General features: G+C 50.0%; 1 protein-coding gene across 1 annotated transcript; it reads left to right on the top strand.

Annotated features, from left to right (window-relative positions):
- Positions 1–14,683: 14,683 nt before the first annotated feature.
- Positions 14,684–19,833, top strand: LOC147123953 (uncharacterized). The gene is made up of 2 exons (XM_085970155.1): positions 14,684–15,199; positions 15,468–19,833. Exon 2 carries the CDS (start codon positions 15,649–15,651, stop codon positions 18,673–18,675), a length of 3,027 nt encoding a protein of 1,008 aa, XP_085826281.1. The 5' UTR covers positions 14,684–15,199; positions 15,468–15,648; the 3' UTR covers positions 18,676–19,833.
- Positions 19,834–20,595: the final 762 nt, after the last annotated feature.

Here is a 20,595-nt window from a genome sequence, read left to right as displayed (position 1 = left end):
GGGGGGCGCCACTGAATTTCCGGTCCGGGGCGCCCAAAAGGCGTTGCACACTCAAATGATGTCATAATCTGCCTGCGCCCATGAGCGGGCGCTAAGATTTAGCGCCGGCGCTAAATGTCAGCTCAATATGGGGAGAGGCGCTAGTTTCGCTGCGCCCATCCGGAAATTGGCTAGTGCCCCATTTCTCGGCCTCTTTAGGCGCTAAACGGGGGCGCAACCAACCGAATTTCTCCCCCCACGACTCTATGAGATAACGCAATAGGGAGCCATATATCCAAGTTTGCTGATGACGCAATGATTGGTGGCACCGTAAGTAGTGTAGACGGGAGCATCAATTTACAAAGAGACATTGATAGATTTAATGAGTGGGCAAAACTGTGGCAGATGGATTTCAACACAGGTAAGTGTGAGGTCATCCATTTATGATGAAAAAACAATAGATATGAATATTTTTTAAAGATGGAAAGCTAGGAACAGCGGAGGTCCAAAGAGATTTAGGGGCTCATGTACACAGCTCACTAAGATGTAGTCAGGTACAAAAAAATAATCAAAAAAACTAATGGACATAAGAACATAAGAACTCGGAGCAGGAGTAGGCCATTCGGCCCTTCGAGCCTGCTCCGCCGCTCAGTGAGATCACGGCTGATCTTCTGCCTCAACTCCATTCACCGGCCCTATCGCCATATCCCTTGATGCCCTTACTAGTCAGAAATCTATCGACTTCTGTTTTGAATATACCCAATGACTGAGCCTCCACAGCCCTCTGGGGTAGAGAATTCCAAAGATTCACCACCCTCTATGTGAAGAAATGTCTTCTCATCTCAGTCCTGAATGGCCTACCCTTTATCCTGAGGCTGTGGCCCCTGGTTCTAGACTCCCCAGCCAAGGGAAACATTCTCCCAGCATCCATCATATCAAGCCCTGTAATAATTTTGTATGCTACAATGAGATCCCCTCTCATTCTTCTGAATTCAAGAGAATACAGTCCTAGTTTACTCAATCACTTCTCATACGACAGTGCCGCCATCCCAGGAATCAATCTCGTGAACCTTCGTTGCACTCCCTCTGTGGCAAGTATATCCTTCCTTAGGTAAGGAGACCAAAATTGTACACAGTACTCCAGGTGTGGTCTCACCAAGGCCCTATATAATTGGAGTAAGACTTCTTTACTCCTGTACTCAAATCCTCTTGTAATGAAGGCCAGCATACCATTTGCCTTCCTAATGGAGGTAATTGGGGGTAATATACTAGCATGGATTGAGAATTGGTTAACAAACAGAAAACAAAGAGTAGGGATAAACGAGTCTTTTTCAGGATGGCAGGCTGTGACTAGTGGGGTAGCGCAAGGATCGGTGCTTGGGCCCCAGCTATTCACAATCTATATCAATGATTTGGATGAGGGGACTAAATGTAACATTTCCAAATTTGGGTGGCAGCGTCAGTTGTGAAGAGGATGTGAAGAGGCTTCAAGGGGATCTCGACAGGCTCAGTGAGTGGGCGAGAATGTGGCAGATGGATTATAATGTGGATAAATGTGAAGTTATCCACTTGGGTAGAAAAAACAGAAAGGCAGAGTATTTCCTAAATGGTGAAAGCTTGGGGAATGCAGATGCTCAAAGGGACCTGGGTGTCCCTGTACATGCGTCACTGAAAGTGAATGTGCAGGTGCAGCAAGCCATTAGGAAGGCAAATGGTATGCTGGCCTTCATTACAAGAGGATTTGAGTACAGGAGTAAAGAAGTCTTACTCCAATTATAGGGCCTTGGTGAGACCACACCTGGGGTACTGTGTACAATTTTGGTCTCCTTACCTAAGGAAGGATATACTTGCCATAGAGGGAGTGCAATGATGGTTCATGAGATTGATTCCTGGGATGGCGGGACTGTCGTATGAGAAGTGATTGAGTAAACTAGGCCTGTATTCTCTTGAATTGAGAAGACTGAGAGGGGACCTCATTGAAGCATACAAAATTATTACAGGGCTTGATAGTGTGGATGCTGGGAGAATGTTTCCCTTGGCTGGGGAGTCTAGAACCAGGGGCCACAGCCTCAGGATAAAGGGTAGGCCATTCAGGACTGAGATGAGGAGAGATTTCTTCACACAGAGGGTGGTGAATCTTTGGAATTCTCTACCCCAGAGGGCTGTGGAGGCTCAGTCATTGGGTATATTCAAAACAGAAGTCGAAAGATTTCTGACTAGTGAGGGCATCAAGGGATATGGCGATAGGGCCGGTGAATGGAGTTGAGGCAGAAGATCAGCCATGATCTCATTGAATGGCGGAGCAGGCTCGAAGGGCCGAATGGCCTACTCCTGCTCCTATTTCTTATGTTCTTAAAAACTTTTTCCGCAGGAGGGGGAGTCCAGTACAAGGGGACATAACCTTAAATTCAGAGCCAGGCCATTCAGGAGAGACGTTAGGAAACATTTCTTCACGCGAAGGGTGCTAGAAGTGTGGAACTCTTTCCCACAAACAGCAGTAGATGCTGGGGCTCTAATTAATCATGTTAAATCTGAGATGGATAGAGTTTTGCTGGCCAAAGTTATTAGGGGTATGGAGCCAAGGTGGGTGAATGGAATTAGGATACAGATCAGCCATGATCTCATTGCATAGCGGAACAGGCTCGAGGGGCTGAATGGCCTCCTCCTGTTCCTGTGTTCTACAACCTGTGGCCTTTTAAAATCCAAGCTTGTTGTGACTATTTCTTAATGTACCTCCTTTGCTTTCCTACACTTTTCATCCTTGTTATGTCCTGCACTCTGGGCTTGGGCCCTTTGCCCAGGCTTCTCAATAGAATAAGGTGAGACGATAACATCAATAAATCATAACCACTTGGGTTTTTTTGGGCAGGTATTTGAAGAGCTTTCCTGAGGGCAGAAGGCACTGGAAACTGAGCCACCCGGCCTACAGCCCGGTGACTTCCTTCCTCTACTCCCTAGTGTCTCGGGCGGAACCCCAGTTTGCCATGTTTGGGCCTGGCCTCGAGCAGTTGGACTCCTCCCTGGTCACAAAGATAATGAATTCACCAAGGCTGCTGCCAGTCGCGGGTTTTCCACAGCGACAGATCGACGGTACGTCACCCGACCCGAATGGCAGCCATTGCTTTCTTTGTGACAATATAAGCCCACCAGGAGTTCCCCCGAGGCATCATTCTTCACGATTGAGCCTACAGCAACAACTTGCATTGATACAGCACCTTTAATGTTGTAAAACATCCCAAAGCGCTTCACAGGAGCGATTATCAAACAAAATTTGACACCGATCCACATCAGGAGATATTAGGACAGGTGACTAAAAGCTTGGTCAAAGAGGTAGGATTTAAGGAGCATCTTAAAGGAGGTAGAGAGGGGCGGAGAGGTTTATGGAGGGAATTCCAGAGTTTAGTGTAATGATATCAGCAAATAGTGATGATATTTGTCTGTGTTTGATTACTTATGCCTTACAGCATATTTGTCTGTGTTTTTGATTACTTGTGCCTGACCAGCAGAGGTCATGTGAGAGACAAGCAGTCCAGAGGAGTTTTACTTTCAGTTTCATGCTAGATGCATCACAGCATAGTGTGTTCTGTAAAAAACTGTAGAAAGTCTTGAACAAGACTTTAGATTAAACAACATTCTCTTTCAGAAATGAGTCTTTATTGAACCCAAAAAGAAATCAAAACATGATGTCAGAAGTGGCTGAAAGAGAAAAAATCTGAAGTTAGCAACTTGATGGGACAGTGAAAGCAGTTGTGGCAAGTAAGCGAAATCAGCTCTCCACATATTAGCAAGCCAAAAGAGAACATCGTTGCTTACCATTAGAGAATAGCTAACGAAGTGAAAAAATGGAAGGTTTACTCCCACCGGCGACGCTTCAATTGACAGGTAATGTGGCTGAAAATTGGAGAAGGTTCAAACAACGTTTAGAGTTGTATTTAGCAGCAATCGGAGCTGACAAGAAAAGTAATAAACAGAAATCGTCACTGTTCTTGCATGTCGTGGGTGATGAAGCGCTGGAGGTGTATAATAACTTCACATTCACTGTTGATGGAGACAAAATGAAGCAAGATAAAATAATGGAACAGTTTGAGGCCTACTGCATACCTAAACACAACGTGACCTTTGAGAGGCACAAATTTTTCACATGTGTACAGAAAATCGGCGAGACTATTGATCAGTATGTGACTGAACTGAGAACCCGAAGCAAATCGTGTGAATTTGGGGGACTCACAGACTCGCTGATAAAAGACAGACTGGTGTGTGGTATTCCAGATAATGGTCTAAGGGAAAGACTGCTAAGAGAGCAAGATCTAGACCTGGGAAAAGCCATAGCACTGTGTAGGGTTACAGAGACTGTGAAGTTGCAGGCAAAGGAGCTGTTCAGTGACAGTAGCTGCAACGTGGATGCAGTGAGAAAGAACGGATACAAACCGTTTAACAAAGAGAGCGCCAATGTGAAAAAAGAGACGTGGCCAGCAAACGAAAATGAAAGAGACAATCGGAAGTCATGTAGTCGATGCGGTACACAGCATCCACCAAGAAAGTGTCCAGCATATGGTAAAACATGCAATAGATGCAACAAAAACAACCATTATGCCCGTTGCTGTAAGAACCAAGCGCAACAAAGCAAGGTCCATACAGTAGATGAAAGCGAGATAGAGGAATTCAATGTAGATGTTGTGTCTGAAAACAAAAAAGAAAGAGACTGGATGTTGACACTAAAAGTGAATGACATACACATTCCATTTAAATTGGATACTGGAGCACAAGTTAATGTGATATCAGAGACCGATTTTAAGAGAATTAGACCCAGACCAAAGTTACATGGAATACAAGTGAAAGTGACCGGATACTCAGGTACTGATATACCAGTGAAAGGAAAATGCATTGTCAAAGTAACACACAAGGACAGAGAGCACACGCTAGCATTAATCGTGGTGCCAAAGGATGTGCAAGCCATACTAGGGTTAAAAGCCTGTGAGAGACTGAACCTGGTAAAGAGAGTCCTCGTTGTGGAAAGCGAAGGAGAGACAGTCTATGATGAACTCATGAAAGAGTACAAAGACCTATTTAAGGGTCTAGGCTGCATTCCAGGAGAACACACGATCAGAGTAGATAAAAGTATGACACCGGTCATACATCCATGCAGAAAAGTTCCGTTTGCTCTTCAAAAGCAACTGAAGGCAGAGTTGGACAGGATGGAAAGCCTGAACGTGATTCAGAAGATAGATGAGCCAACTGAGTGGGTGAGTTCCCTCGTCGTAGTGGACAAAAAGAATGGAAAGCTCAGAATTTGCCTGGATCCAAGAGATCTAAACAGAGCAATAAAGAGAGAGCACTTCAAGCTTCCTACACGTGAGGAAATCATGGCACAGTTTGCAAATGCAAAATATTTCAGCAAGTTAGATGCGTCCTCAGGATTTTGGCAGATGAAGCTGGACAAAGCAAGTTCAAGACTGTGCACGTTCAACACTCCATTTGGCAGATACAGATTCCTAAGGTTACCATTTGGCATTGCCTCAGCTCCTGAAGTGTACCACAAGACTATCCATATGATCTATGAGCACCTGGAGGGAGTTGATACATCAATGGATGACATCATAGTATGGGGAACCACGAGAACTGAGCATGACGAGAGACTGAAAAAAGTGCTGGAAGCAACAAGGAAAACAAACCTGAAGCTGAATAGAGAGAAATGCCAGCTCGGGGTAACAGAACTGACATTCGTGGGAGATATCCTTAGCAGTGAGGGCGTCAGACCAGATCCCAGAAAGGTGTCCGCCATTGAGAATATGCCAAGGCCACAATGCAAAAAGGACGTGCAGAGGTTTAATGGAATGATCAACTACATGGGTAAATTCATATCCAACCTGTCAGAAAAAATAGCGCCACTGAGAAGACTAACTGAAAAGAACATAGAATGGGAATGGAATCATGAGCATGAGAAGTCATGGAGCGATCTAAAGAAACTGCTCACAGAGGAACCAGTTCTGAGGTTTTATGACCCAGCGAGACCCATCAAGATATCATCAGATGCATCACAGAGTGGGCTCGGTGCCGTTCTTCTGCAACAATATGACTACTGGCAACCTATTGCATATGCATCGCGCTCAATGACAGACGCGGAGACGCGATATGCTCAAATAGAAAAGGAGCTGCTCAGCATCACATACGCCTGTGAAAGATTTCACCAGTTTGTGGCAGGACAAGCAATCAGTGTAGAGACTGACCATAAGCCCTTGATTGCATTGTTCCAAAAGCCACTGAATAGCTGTCCGCTTAGAATACAAAGAATGATGATCAGGCTGCAACGCTATACACTGAATGTTGCGTACACACCGGGTAAGCTGATGTATACAGCAGACACATTGTCCAGAGCTGTTGACCCAAGTGAGCCCGCAAACACCACAATGGATGAAAAAGTGAACGCCTACGTGGACATGATCACAAGTGCACTGCCCATAGCAGATGCAAAAATGGAGCTCATAAAGACTGAGACAAACAAAGATGAAACAATGAGACGACTGAGAAAAAGCATCTTGGATGGATGGCCCAACATGAAGCAAGACTGCTCACCTGATATAGCAGAGTACTGGAACTGCAGGGCGGAACTATCAGTGGTCGAAGACATCATCTACAAAGGAAGTAAAATAGTTATCCCAAAGAGTCTGAGAAGTGAGATGCTAAAAAAGATCCATGGAGGACATCTGGGAATCGAAAAGTGTAAGAAAAGAGCACGAGAGGTGATGTACTGGCCACGAATCAACCAAGATGTGACAAATGAGGTGTCAAACTGCACAATATGCCTGAAATATCGAGCAAGCAATCCGGTAGAACCACTAAAGCCACACCCAGCACCAGACAGACCTTACCAGAAGGTAGGCGCTGACCTATTCGTATGTCAAGGGAAGGACTATCTTGTAGTCACAGACTATTACTCCCTGTATCCAGAGGTTTGTAGACTGTACACCACCACTGCAGAAGCTGTGATAAGAAGTATGAAAGCCATATTCTCCAGACATGGCGTGGCAAGCGAGGTCTTCACAGACAACGGACCCCAGTTTAACAATGCAAATTTCCGACACTTTGCCAAAGAGTGGGACTTTGTCCACACAACGTCAAGTCCTCACTATCCACAGTCCAATGGACTAGTGGAAAAATCGGTCCAGACAGTGAAAAGACTGATGTACAAGGCAAAAGACAGTGGAACTGACTTCTACCAAAGCATGCTTGTATACCGCACAACGCCGCTCGAGTGTGGTATGTCACCAGCCCAACTCCTGATGGGACATCGGCTAAGGTCAAACCTACCCATCCCGGAGAACCTCCTGAAAACAAAAGAGGGGGAGAAAGTGAGGAAGTTCAAAGAGCAACAGAAAGAAAAGCAAAAGTACTACTATGACAGAGGAACACAAAACCTACCTGAACTCCACACTGGTGACCAAGTAAGGTTGAAAGACAAAACAAACACACGGACTCAGAAGGGAACTGTCCTGAGTGAAGTTCAACCAAGATCATACACCATTCAGACAGATGAGGGTGCTGTTCTGAGAAGAAATCGTCGAGATCTTCTCATGGGACCAGCCACAGCAGGTCAAGAGACTGATACTGGTGAACAACCTGATCACACATCTGAGAACCAATCATCTGAGGCAACAACTCAGATTCAAGGACAATCAATCAGAAAATCCTCAAGACATGTGAAGCCTCCTGAGAGACTCATTGAGCAAATTTGAGGACTATTGTTAAAGAAGGAAGTAATGTTATCTTATTCTTTCTTCAAGTTCTAGTGTATTGACATATTTCATGTGAACACACAAAGCAAGGGTAAAAAACCTTGATCGTGATAATGATAATGTAAGTTCATTAAATGTTGTTAGTTAAAAGTAAAATACTTTTGTTTTAAGAAAGGGAGATGTAATGATATCAGCAAATAGTGATGATATTTGTCTGTGTTTGATTACTTATGCCTTACAGCATATTTGTCTGTGTTTTTGATTACTTGTGCCTGACCAGCAGAGGTCATGTGAGAGACAAGCATTCCAGAGGAGTTTTACTTTCAGTTTCATGCTAGATGCATCACAGCATAGTGTGTTCTGTAAAAAGCTGTAGAAAGTCTTGAACAAGACTTTAGATTAAACAACATTCTCTTTCAGAAATGAGTCTTTATTGAACCCAAAAAGAAATCAAAACATTTAGGGCCCGGCAGCTAAAGGCACGGCCGCCAATGGTGGTGATGAAAATCGGGGATGCACAAGAGGGCAGAATTGGAGTAACACAAAGATCTCGGAGGGATGTAGGGCTGGAAGAGGTTACAGAGATAAGGAAGAGTGAGGCCATGGAGGAATTTGAAAATAAGAAGAATGAGAATTTTAAAACTGAGGTGTTGCCAGACCGGTAGCTTATGTAGGTCAGCGAGCACAGGGGTAATGGGTGAACGGGACTTGATGCGAGTTAGGACACGGACAGCAGTTTTGGATGAGCTCAAGCTTACGTAGGGTAGAATGTGGAGGTCGACCAGGAGTGTGTTGGAATAGTCGAGTCTGGAGGTAACAAAGACATGGATGAGAGTGAGAGTTTCAGCAGCAGATGGGCTGAGGCAGGGGGCGGTGATGGGCGATGTTTTGGCGGTGAAAGCAGGCGGTCTTAGTGATGCAGAGGATATGGGGCCGGAAGATAAGCTTAGGATTAACTATGACTCTTGAGGTTGTGAACAGTCTGGTTCGGCCTCAGACAGTGGACAAGGAGGGGGATGGAATCGATGGCTGGGGAACGGAGTTTGTGACGGGGACTGAAGAATCTGACTTCGGACTTCCCAATATTTAATTAGAGGAAATTTCTGCTCATCGTCTGACGAGCAGTGTGACAAATCGGAGGTGGTGGTGAGGTAGAGCTGGATGTCATCAGCATACACGCACAGCCCTATTCAACTGGGAAGGGTATCGCAGCTGAACTTGGTCCTGTCTCACCCTCATATCCACACACACACACAGGCACACTTTCCAGATTCCATGACTGATGGTGGTCAGGAGCAGGAATTATGTGTTATTTTTATTCCCACCTAGCTCAGGAGCCTGAGGCAAATTGCAGTGCCCTTGCTGAGCAAGTCATTCTAATGTGAATGTTGAACACTCAGTCACCAAGGGAAGTTTGGATAAGGAGCACTGGGAGCACAGCACAAAAGCATGAGGTTAAAAATCAAGGTGGTCACGAGCTGTATCTGAGAGTTGCGAGCAGTCCCAATAGCCAAGGAGATGTTCCAGCTTTTCCAGTTCAAATTCTCCTAGAAACATAGAAACATAGAAGATAGAAGCAGGAGTAGGCCATTCGGCCCCTCGAGCCTGCTCCGCCATTCAATGCGATCATGGCTGATCATCCAAGTTCAGTACCCTGCCCCTGCTTTCTCCCCATACCCCTTGATCCCTTTAGCCTTAAGAAATATACCTAACTCCTTCTTGAATATATTTAATGAATTGGCCTCTACTGCCTTCTGTGGCAGAGAATTCCACAGGTTCACCACTCTCGGGGTGAAGAAATTCCTCCTCATCTCTGTCCTAAATGGCTTACCCCTTATCCTTAGACTGTGACCCCTGGTTCTGGATTCCCCGACTGTAGTGTATGTGCTTTAAGTCAGAACTACTTTTTACAGCTCCTGTATACTGTAGTACTGGCAGTAAGCACACCGGTATATAAAGCTGTGCGCATGCCTCTGTACTCCAGTCTAGAGATTGCCCTCCTCCAGTAAAGACCTGTTATTTGTTTATGTACAGCATCCGTGTAATTATTTATCCACTGGACCACGGATCTAACAGTGGCGACGAGTGTTGATGCGAATCTACCTGCAACATTAAACAAAAAAAACAAAAAAATAGTCGAGTCCAGGAACACGGGCGTCGACCGCGAGCAACCGCCCAGCAGTCAGGCAGAGATCCAACTTCATTGGGGAGGCTGTGGAGAGCCGGGCTTGGTTCCCCAGCCACAACGAGCAGTAAGAGACTGACAACAGGTCCAGAGCAGACCCTTCCCGAGCAGTGGCGGCTGGAGCCGACCGGCGGCAGAGAGAGAGAGCCGGGCAGCGTCGACGGGGTAAGAAAAAGGGTGAAGAGAGCAGGGCGCAGCCGGGGGTTGATCACCGAGTGGCGTCGAGGAAAATTCTGCAAAACCGGAGAGAGAGAGGGTAAGAAACAGCCGGGTTCTAGACTGAGCGGTGTCGACAAATATCAAGAGAAGAACGCGCAGAGCACAGCCAGGGATCACGGGCTGATCAGGGTCCGCGGGGCAAAGCAAGGGGAGACGCCATTGAGCCACGGAGAAGCAGGGAGAGCGCGGGAGACGCCATTGAGCTGCGGAGAAGCAGGGAGAGCGCGGGAGGCGCCATTGAGCCGCAGAGAAGAAGGAAGAGCGCGGGAGACGCCATTTTGTGAAGCCGCAGCGGAGAAGTTGGGCGAGCGCGGGAAGGAAGGAAAGCGCGGGAGATGCCATTTTGTGCCAGCGGAGAAGAAGGGGAAGCGCGGGAGGTGCCATTGGTGATAGTTAACGCACAACTAAGGATGCCGAAGAGTGGCAGTATCTCTACGTTCGACAATGAAGTCGAAGATTGGGCGACATATGTGGAACGTATTGAGGTGTACTGCAGGGCGAATGAAGTGCCAGATGCTAATAAAGCACTGGTTCTGTTCAATTCCATGGGTGCAAAAACTTATGGGTTACTGCGAAATCTAATAACCCCAGAGAAGCCGGTAAACAAGAATTTTGAAAGCATAGTAGAAATCCTACAGGACCACTTAAACCCCACACCGCTGCTGATAGCAGAACGATTTAAGTTCCATAAAAGGAACCAACACAAAGGCGAAAGCAATGCTGAGTACCTAACAGAACTGCGCAAGCTATCGAAATACTGCCAGTTTGGAGCGGGACTAGCAGACACGTTAAGGGACAGTTTGTGTGTGGGCTACAAAGTGAAGGAACCCAGAAACGGCTTCTATCAGAAAAGGACCTTACACTGGACAAAGCTTTCAGTATGGCAGTATCACACGAAGCAGCCAGAAGGGGCACTGCAGAGATACAACGGAGACCGCAAGAATATGGCACCAACAAAATGACCTATGGAACAGGGAAGTGCTATCGCTGCGTGTGGTAAACCACTTTTATCGTTCACTATCGTTACACTATGGTTATCACTGTTTATATCGTTACACTATGGTTATCACTGTTTACACTGTTGTATCACTACACAAGGTCACCTCTTGCCACGCTGTTATACCTGGGCTGACCACAGCTGACTCCGCCCATGGCTCCGCCTGCTTGCCCAGGTATAAAGGTGGTCGACTGGCTGGTATTCCTCCTTGTTGGATCCGATCACCCACGAGGGTGGGCTCTGTTATTTAGCCAATAAAAACCTATAGTTACTAACTTAACTCGTCGCTTTTCATGAACTGAATTGATAGGTATATCAATTTTATTGGCTAAATTTTGAAATGTCTACAACGGAGCAGCGAAACGACCAGTCAGACGTACAGCCTCAGCCAAACGGCCATCTACAACAGCCCCAGGAGCCGGCCTGGCTACGAGCCCTCCAGCCGCCGTACCTGGATCTAAACCCACAGGCTGCGAATTCAGCCCTCGACTTCGAACACTGGCTGAGCTGCTTCGAAGCCTACCTGGGAGAATCTGGCGTGCCTCCGGCATCCAAACTAAGAGTTCTGACCGCTCAGGTGAGCCCTAAAGTATTTGCACTCATCCGGGACATTGCCACATACGAGGACGCCCTCAACCTGCTAAAAGAACAGTATCAGAGCCCTGTAAACTCAATGTACGCCAGGCATCTCCTAAGAGCCCGCTCGCAACAGCCAGGAGAGTCGGTTGATGATTTCTTACGGGCGCTGCAAATACTCGGCAGGGACTGTGACTTTAAAGCCGTAACAGCTGCAGAACATACAGATGGAAACATCCGAGATGCCTTCGTGAAAGGCCTTCGGTCAGACTACTCACGGCAAAGACTGCTGGATTCAAAGGACCTCGACCTGAAAACAGCTGCTATCCTTGCTCGCTCCTTGGAAGTGGCCCATCGGGACCTCGAGGTGTACTCCAGGTACTGTGCTGCACGACCCTGGGACTCGGGCCCGACCCCGGCCGCAATACCCCTCGCACCGCCGCCTCTGGGACCTACCACAGCGTCGGTGTCCCGGAACCGATCGGGAACGCCACCTCCGGTACCGGCTGCGACATCGGAGCCCCACGATCGGGCCGCCGGCTGCTTCTTCTGTGGCCAGGCGAAACACCCGAGGGCACGCTGCCCTGCAAGAAATGCGACCTGCTCCGACTGCCACAAGAAAGGCCACTTCGCGAAGGCCTGCAGGGGGAAAGCCACAGATGCCAGCAGTGCCTCATGCGAGTTGTGGGGGCGGCCATCTTTCATCAAGGCCACAGATGCCAGTATCCCCTCATGTGAGTCGTGGGGGCGGCCATCTTTGATCAAGGCCACCGACGCCGGCAGTGCCTCATGTGAGTTGTGGGGGCGGCCATCTTCTCCGCCATTTTATTCAACGTCGTGGGCGCCGCCATTTTGTTCACCACACTCGACCGCCACCTTGTCTCCAGACCTGACCACCGCCTCACCCGCAGACTACAGCAGCTCGCTCAGCCATACACTAGCCTCCGTCACACTTGACCAAGCTCACCCGCATCACCTGTCCAAGTCCATGATGGACATCAAAGTAAACGGCCACGCCACGACCTGCCTGTTCGACAGCGGAAGCACGGAGAGTTTCATCCATCCAGACACGGTGAGCCACTACTCCCTCACTGTCCGGCCAACGCGCAACCGGATCTCGATGGCGTCGAGGTCCCATTCTACAGACATCAGCGGCTACTGTGTTGTGACCCTGTCGGTTAGGGGCACGGAGTATAAAAATTTTAAACTTCTCGTCCTGCCCCAGCTCTGCGCTGCCGTCCTACTAGGGCTGGATTTCCAATCCCACCTTCAAAGTGTCACTTTGGCATACGGTGGACCCCTCCCCCCACTCACAGTCTACAACCAGCAGCTTTTAAACCGCCCACCGCGTACCACCTGCGGCCTATCCACCCTCAAGGTCCCGCCCCCCTCCCTGTTCGCTAACCTCACCCGCGACTGTAAACCCGTCGCTACCAAGGGCAGGCGGTACAGCGCCGGGGACAGAGCTTTTATTAGCTCCGAGGTGCAGCGACTCCTGAAGGAGGGCATCATCGAGGGAAGCAACAGCCCCTGGCGTGCCCAGGTCGTAGTCGCTAAGACCGGCGATAAACACCGCCTGGTCATCGACTCCAGCCAAACCATAAACCGGTACACCCAGCTGGACGCATACCCCCTTCCCCGCATATCTGATATGGTCAATCAGATTGCACAGTACCGGGTATTCTCTACCATCGACCTTAAGTCGGCCTATCACCAACTCCCTATCCGCCCTGAGGACCGCCAGTATACCGCCTTCGAGGCGAATGGCCGCCTCTACCACTTCCTTAGGGTTCCCTTCGGCGTCACCAACGGGGTTTCGGTCTTCCAAAGGGAGATGGACCGGATGGTTGACCAGAACGGGCTGCATGCCACGTTCCCTTATCTAGATAATGTCACCATCTGCGGCCGCGACCGGCAGGACCATGATGTTAATCTGGAGAGATTCCTCCATACGGCCCAACGGCTGAACCTCACCTACAATAAGGAGAAATGTGTGTTTAACACCTCGCGCCTTGCCATCCTTGGCTGCGTAGTAGAGAACGGAGTCATCGGCCCCGACCCCGAAAGAATGCGCCCCCTCATGGAGCTTCCCCTCCCCCACTGTCCAAAGGCGCTGAAGAGAACCCTGGGGCTCTTCGCCTACTATGCCCAATGGGTGCCCAATTATGCGGACAAAGCCAGACCCCTCATGAAGTCCACCTCCTTCCCCCTGATGGCAGAAGCATGCGCAGCCTTCTCCCTCATAAAGGGAGACATTGCTAAGGCCACAATGCACGCGGTGGATGAGTGGAGAGCGATGCATCCGACTTCGCCCTAGCTGCAACCCTTAACCAGGCGGGGAGACCTGTGGCCTTCTTCTCAAGGACCCTCCAGGGCCCTGAGATCCAACACTCTTCGGTCGAGAAGGAGGCCCAGGCGATCGTGGAGGCAGTACGATGCTGGAGGCATTACCTGGCAGGCAAACGATTTACCCTCCTCACCGACCAGCGCTCGGTCACTTTTATGTTTAATAACAAGCTGAGGGGCAAAATCAAGAACGACAAGATCTTGAGGTGGAGAATCGAGCTCTCCACCTACGATGATGATATCTTGTACCGGCCTGGTAAACTGAACGAACCCCCAGATGCTCTATCACGAAGTACATGCGCCAACACGCAAATTGATAGACTGCAGACCCTCCACAACGACCTCTGCCACCCCGGGGTCACCAGACTTTACCACTTCATTAAGGCCCGCAACCTGCCCTACTCCATCGAGGAGGTCAGGACCATGACCAGGAACTGCCAAACCTGTGCCGAATGCAAACTGCATTTCTTTAGGCCGGACAGAGCAAGCCTGATCAAGGCCACCCGCCCCTTCGAGCGCTTGAGCATCGATTTTAAGGGGCCCCTCCCGCCCTCTGACCGTAATGTGTACTTCCTCAACATTATTGATGAGTACTCCCGTTTCCCCTTTGCCTTCCCCTGCCCAGACATGACCAGTACCACTGTGCTGTCTCTCCCTCTAACTTAACCTTACTGTATGTACATAACCTACTTAAATATGTATAACTTACCTGTTAGGGCCGTTGCCCCTTTAACTCACCGTTTAGGGCCATTGCCCCTTTAAGACGCGCCTTAGCGTGCTGACGTCACGTCACGTACGACGTGACGTACGTGCGTGAGGCGGCTGCCGGCCCGACTCGGCTCTCCAGAAAGGCTGCCGGCACAGCCCGGCCCAGCGTCTTCGGCCGCATCGATCAGCCGCCGGGAGCGCCGCTATCCTCCGCTCCCGCGGCAAGCACCGGCCCAGCCTGGCCTCCAGCTCCTGCTCCCGACCTAGGCCCCAACGGCCAGCGACGCAACTACCGGCAAACGCGACGACGTCACGACCCCGAGCGTGATGAGGTCACCACGCTCCCCACGGCACTGCGAGTTCATTCCTCGTGGAGCTGCCGCCGGAACAAGACCTGCGCCACGGTGCTCCTCGGTTGTATTGTCCCCATGCTTCAGTCTTGGAAATTGTTTGTCTGTGAGTACTTAGAATGCTATAGACGATTAGCGTACACTGCATGTTGTAGAAAATGTTTAGTTGTAACTTTCTCTGTCTAGGTGGTTAACTAGCAGCCGTATTTGATACACTATGTACAGGGCTAATTTAAAGAGAATGCCTTCCAGCTTGCTAAATGTAATTCATTGCCAGATGTACCGTGTTGCCCAGGCGTACCTAAATTTGTGTATACATATCAATTATGCGTCTGTATACTAATGTGTCCTTCCATTTCTGTGTTGTATTTCAGTTTTACAATTAGAATCGTTCAGTAAAGCGTTACAAGAAAAGTCAAGCCTTGTGATTTTATTGGAAGATATCGAGTTGTTCGCTATCTGTCTAGCTCTGCATAGAAACGCGTTGCGAGGGCAGAACAGTAAAAAGACAGCAGCACAGCGGGCTCAAGCACAGGAAGATACCACTCAGCTACCATGAGTCTACGCTCAGGAAAACAATATACTCTAGAGGAAGTCGACCAGCCAATCGAGAAGAATGAGCCTCTCCCAGCAAACGAGGCCAAGTCACAGTCCTCTAAAGCAGCCTCTAGAACATCTCGGCGGTCCAGCAGACCGTCGTCACCGACAGCTCTCCCAGCAAACGATGCCAAGTCACAGTCCTCTAAAGCAGCCTCTAGAACATCTCGGCGGTCCAGCAGACCGTCGTCACCGACAGCTCTCCCAGCAAACGAGGCCAAGTCACAGTCCTCTAAAGTATCCTCTAGGTCATCTCGGCGGTCCAGCAGACCGTCGTCATCGACAGCTTCTACAGCCGCCAAAGCACGTGCCAAGGCAAAGGCCACCCAAGCGCAATTGTCCTTCGCTGAAAAAGAAGCTGACCTCATGAAGCAGAGAGCCGACCTCGACGCTAGCGTGATGAAGCAGAGAGCTGACCTCGAAGCTAGTGTGATGAAGCAGAAAGCCGACCTTGTAAAGCAGAGAGCTGATCTCGCTGCCATTCTCCACATTCTCCAAAGCCAGAGAGCTGTCGCTGCCGCTAAAGCCGAAGCCGCAGCTTATGAAGAAGATGAGGAGAGCGAACGCGGGGAGCCCAGCCAGGAAACATATGACCTGGAACAGCCCCTCAGTCCAGTGCAACGTACAAATGAGTATGTCCAACAACACTCCAAAGTGTTCTCAAAGGAAACATTCAGGTATCTCGACGTAGAACTAGCTACTCACCCCAGCAACAAACGGCCCGTTTTCGGAGACACTGAGCTCAAAAGAGAAGAAACGAGTAAGACTCACCTGCAGAGACCTCCACAACAGTCGGCCAATCCAGCTAAGCAGTCCTCGCCCGAACCGCAAGGCGCACAAGACTTCGCCAGGTACCTTACTCGCCGAGAATTGTTAAGTTCAGGCCTCCTAGAATTCGATGACCGTCCTGAAAATTATTGGTCATGGAGAGCATCCTTCCTGAGTACCACCAAGGACTTGAATCTGTCAGCCAGAGAAGAACTAGACTTGATGACAAAGTGGCTCGGAGCCGAGTCGTCAAGGCAGGCGAAGAGAATTCGCTCAGCGCACGTCCTCAATCCCACAGCAGGCCTCCACCTGGTTTGGCAACGTCTCAACGACTGTTATGGGACAACAGAAGTCATCGAACACGCACTGCTCAAGAAGCTTGAGGACTTCCCGAAGCTAACCAACAAGGATAATGTCGAGCTCAGAGAATTGGGCGACATTCTCCTCGAACTGGAGTGTGCCAAGGGAGAAGGTTACCTGACCGGCCTCTCGTATTTGGATACGGCTCGCGGGGTAAACCCAATAGTGGAAAAGCTCCCCCACAATCTTCAAGAGAAATGGATAGCTAAGGGATCCAAGTACAAGGAGGAAAATGGAGTGGCATTTCCCCCCTTCTCTCTCTTCTCCAGGTTTGTCCAACAACAGGCAAGGGTGAGGAATGATCCAAGTTTCGCTTTCTCCACCTCCAGCAGTTACGCTCCTTCGAGAACAGAGAAACCCACAAAGGACAGCAACAAAGCCTCTGTGAGTGTGCACAAAACAGAGGTTCCAGCCGAACCCTCAGTCAACCAATCCAGTTCTGCTGGGAATGAAGTGGATGACCCAGATCGTCAGTGTCCTATACACAAGAAGCCCCACCCACTCAAAAAGTGTCGAAGCTTTAGAGACAAGCCCATTGATGAGCGCACGTCATACCTGAAAGAGAACCGCATCTGCTTCAGGTGTTGTGGGTCGACTACGCACATGGCAAAAGACTGCAAGGCGACAATCAAGTGCCTTGAGTGCAACAGCGAAAAACACATAGCAGCCCTGCATCCAGGTTCTCCTCCGTCAACCACCGAGAGCGCCGCGGTTGACAAAGAGGATAGCGGGGAGCAAAGCGAAAGCACATCTTCAGTCACCTCCAAGTGTACAGAGGTTTGCGGAAATGCAAGCAGCCCACGCTCATGCTCCAAAATCTGCTTGGTTAAAGCATATCCTGCAGGGAGAAAGGAGAAGGCAATCAAAATGTATGCAGTGCTCGATGAGCAAAGCAACAAGTCCCTAACGAAGACGGAATTCTTCAATCTCTTCGACGTCAAGGCCAGCACCGCTCCGTACACGCTAAAAACCTGTGCAGGGACAACAGATACTACGGGTAGGAGAGTCGGGAACTTCATGATCGAGTCCATGGATGGGAAACTACAGCTTCCCCTCCCCACCTTGATTGAGTGCGACATGATGCCAGAGGACAGGACGGAAATCCCCTCCCCAGAGGTCGCACGCCATCAGCCCCACCTACAGCCAATTGCCAATAAGATTCCAGCTGTGGACCCGGACGCTCCAATCCTCCTACTCTTGGGAAGAGACATCTTAAGGGTGCACAAGGTACGTGAGCACATCAACGGGCCCCACGATGCTCCCTATGCACAGCGGCTTGACTTGGGATGGGTCCTCGTGGGTGGAGTTTGCCTGGGAACAGTCCACAAACCAGCGGATGTCAGCGTCTATAAAGCAAACGTGTCGTGCAACGGTCGCACATCCTGTCTCAGCCCATGCCCAAACAGGATCCAGGTAAAGGAGGACTACGACGACATGACGCAGCATCATAGGTCAACCTCCTCTGCCTGTGAGGAAGAGGCAGGCCCCACTGTGAGCACAGATGGCCTAGGATGCTCAGTGCTTGAAAGGTCCAAGGACGATAGACACAGCTGGGCGGCACCCCTGCCGTTTCGCCCTCCTGGACGCCGTCTTCCGAGTAGCGGGGAGCAGGCTGCGGGGCGCCTCTGCTCGCTCAGGAGAACCCTGGTGCCGGGGTCCACCGACCCAGACACGCCTGCAGTCCCCACCCCAGCGATGCTCCTGACTCAAAAGATGAGTGCTATTTCAGCTCCCTCTGGAAACTTCGACATGGCCGAGCTGCACGGGAAGCAGTGGAAGCAAGTACAGTGTCGTGCAGACACTTCTTGGAAGAGATGGGGAGGAGAGTATTTGCCCACCCTACAGAGCCATAGGTAATGGACAGAAGACAAGCCGAATGTCAAAGTGAGAGATGTCGTCTTGCTGAAAGACAGCCAAGCACACAAACGAACGGTCAGTGGGACTGGCCGTCAAAACTCTGCCGAGCAGGGACAAGAGGGTCCGCAAGGTGGAGGTGAAGACCGTCAAGGAAGAGACTGTCAAGGTGTTTCCGAGGCCAGTCTCAGAGATCGTAGTCCTCCTTTCCGAAGAAATCTAGAGAACGGACTCTGAGCGTGTGGCAGCCAAAAGACGTTTTCTCCAGGTTATTTTGTATCTGTAGTGGTACAAATGGAATTGTACCAAGCGGGGAGTGTGCTGTCTCTCCCTCTAACTTAACCTTACTGTATGTACATAACCTACTTAAATATGTATAACTTACCTGTTAGGGCCGTTGCCCCTTTAACTCACCGTTTAGGGCCATTGCCCCTTTAAGACGCGCCTTAGCGTGCTGACGTCACGTCACGTACGACGTGACGTACGTGCGTGAGGCGGCTGCCGGCCCGACTCGGCTCTCCAGAAAGGCTGCCGGCACAGCCCGGCCCAGCGTCTTCGGCCGCATCGATCAGCCGCCGGGAGCGCCGCTATCCTCCGCTCCCGCGGCAAGCACCGGCCCAGCCTGGCCTCCAGCTCCTGCTCCCGACCTAGGCCCCAACGGCCAGCGACACAACTACCGGCAAACGCGACGACGTCACGACCCCGAGCGTGATGAGGTCACCACGCTCCCCACGGCACTGCGAGTTCATTCCTCGTGGAGCTGCCGCCGGAACAAGACCTGCGCCACGGTGCTCCTCGGTTGTATTGTCCCCATGCTTCAGTCTTGGAAATTGTTTGTCTGTGAGTACTTAGAATGCTATAGACGATTAGCGTACACTGCATGTTGTAGAAAATGTTTAGTTGTAACTTTCTCTGTCTAGCTGGTTAACTAGCAGCCGTATTTGATACACTATGTACAGGGCTAATTTAAAGAGAATGCCTTCCAGCTTGCTAAATGTAATTCATTGCCAGATGTACCGTGTTGCCCAGGCGTACCTAAATTTGTGTATACATATCAATTATGCGTCTGTATACTAATGTGTCCTTCCATTTCTGTGTTGTATTTCAGTTTTACAATTAGAATCGTTCAGTAAAGCGTTACAAGAAAAGTCAAGCCTTGTGATTTTATTGGAAGATATCGAGTTGTTCGCTATCTGTCTAGCTCTGCATAGAAATGCGTTGCGAGGGCAGAACAACCACGGTCATCAAATGCCTGAACGACCTCTTCGCCTTGTTCGGGTTCCCAAACTATATACATAGCGACCGGGGCTCATCCTTCACGAGCGAGGAACTTCGCCAGTTCCTACTAGCGAGAGGTATTACTGCAAGCAGGACCACCAGCTACAACCCCCGAGGGAACGGCCAGGTGGAAAGAGAGAACGCGACTGTCTGGAAGGCCGTTCTCTTAGCCTTAAAGTCTAAGGGCCTCCCAACCTCTCGCTGGCAGGAAGTCCTCCCGGCAGTGCTGCATTCCATCCGGTCACTGCTTTGCACTGCCATTAACGCCACCCCCCATGAACAAATGTTTGTTTTCCCCAGGAAGTCGACTACGGGAACTTCGCTACCAACATGGCTGACTTCTCCGGGGCCCGTCTTGCTGCGAAAGCACGTGAAGGCCCATAAAACAGACCCCCTGGTCGAGAGGGTGGACCTCCTGCACGCCAACCCCCAGTACGCCTATGTGGCATACCCAGACGGGCGGGAGGACACAGCCTCCTTACGAGACCTCGCACCCTCGGGCACCCCTGAGACACCACCGTTACCCCCCACCACCCCCCCAAATCCAGCCCAGGTAGACGGCATGCTGGAACCCCACGAGCCTTCGCCGACCACGCAGGCACCAGCATTAACATCGGATACTGCACCACCGCCGCCGCTGCTGCG

Source organism: Somniosus microcephalus, chromosome 1 (assembly GCF_052327205.1).
Source record: "Somniosus microcephalus isolate GS21.2 chromosome 1, FLI_Smic_1.0, whole genome shotgun sequence".
Classification (NCBI taxonomy): Eukaryota; Metazoa; Chordata; class Chondrichthyes; order Squaliformes; family Somniosidae; genus Somniosus; species Somniosus microcephalus.
This window is presented reverse-complemented; position numbering and strand designations above follow the sequence as displayed.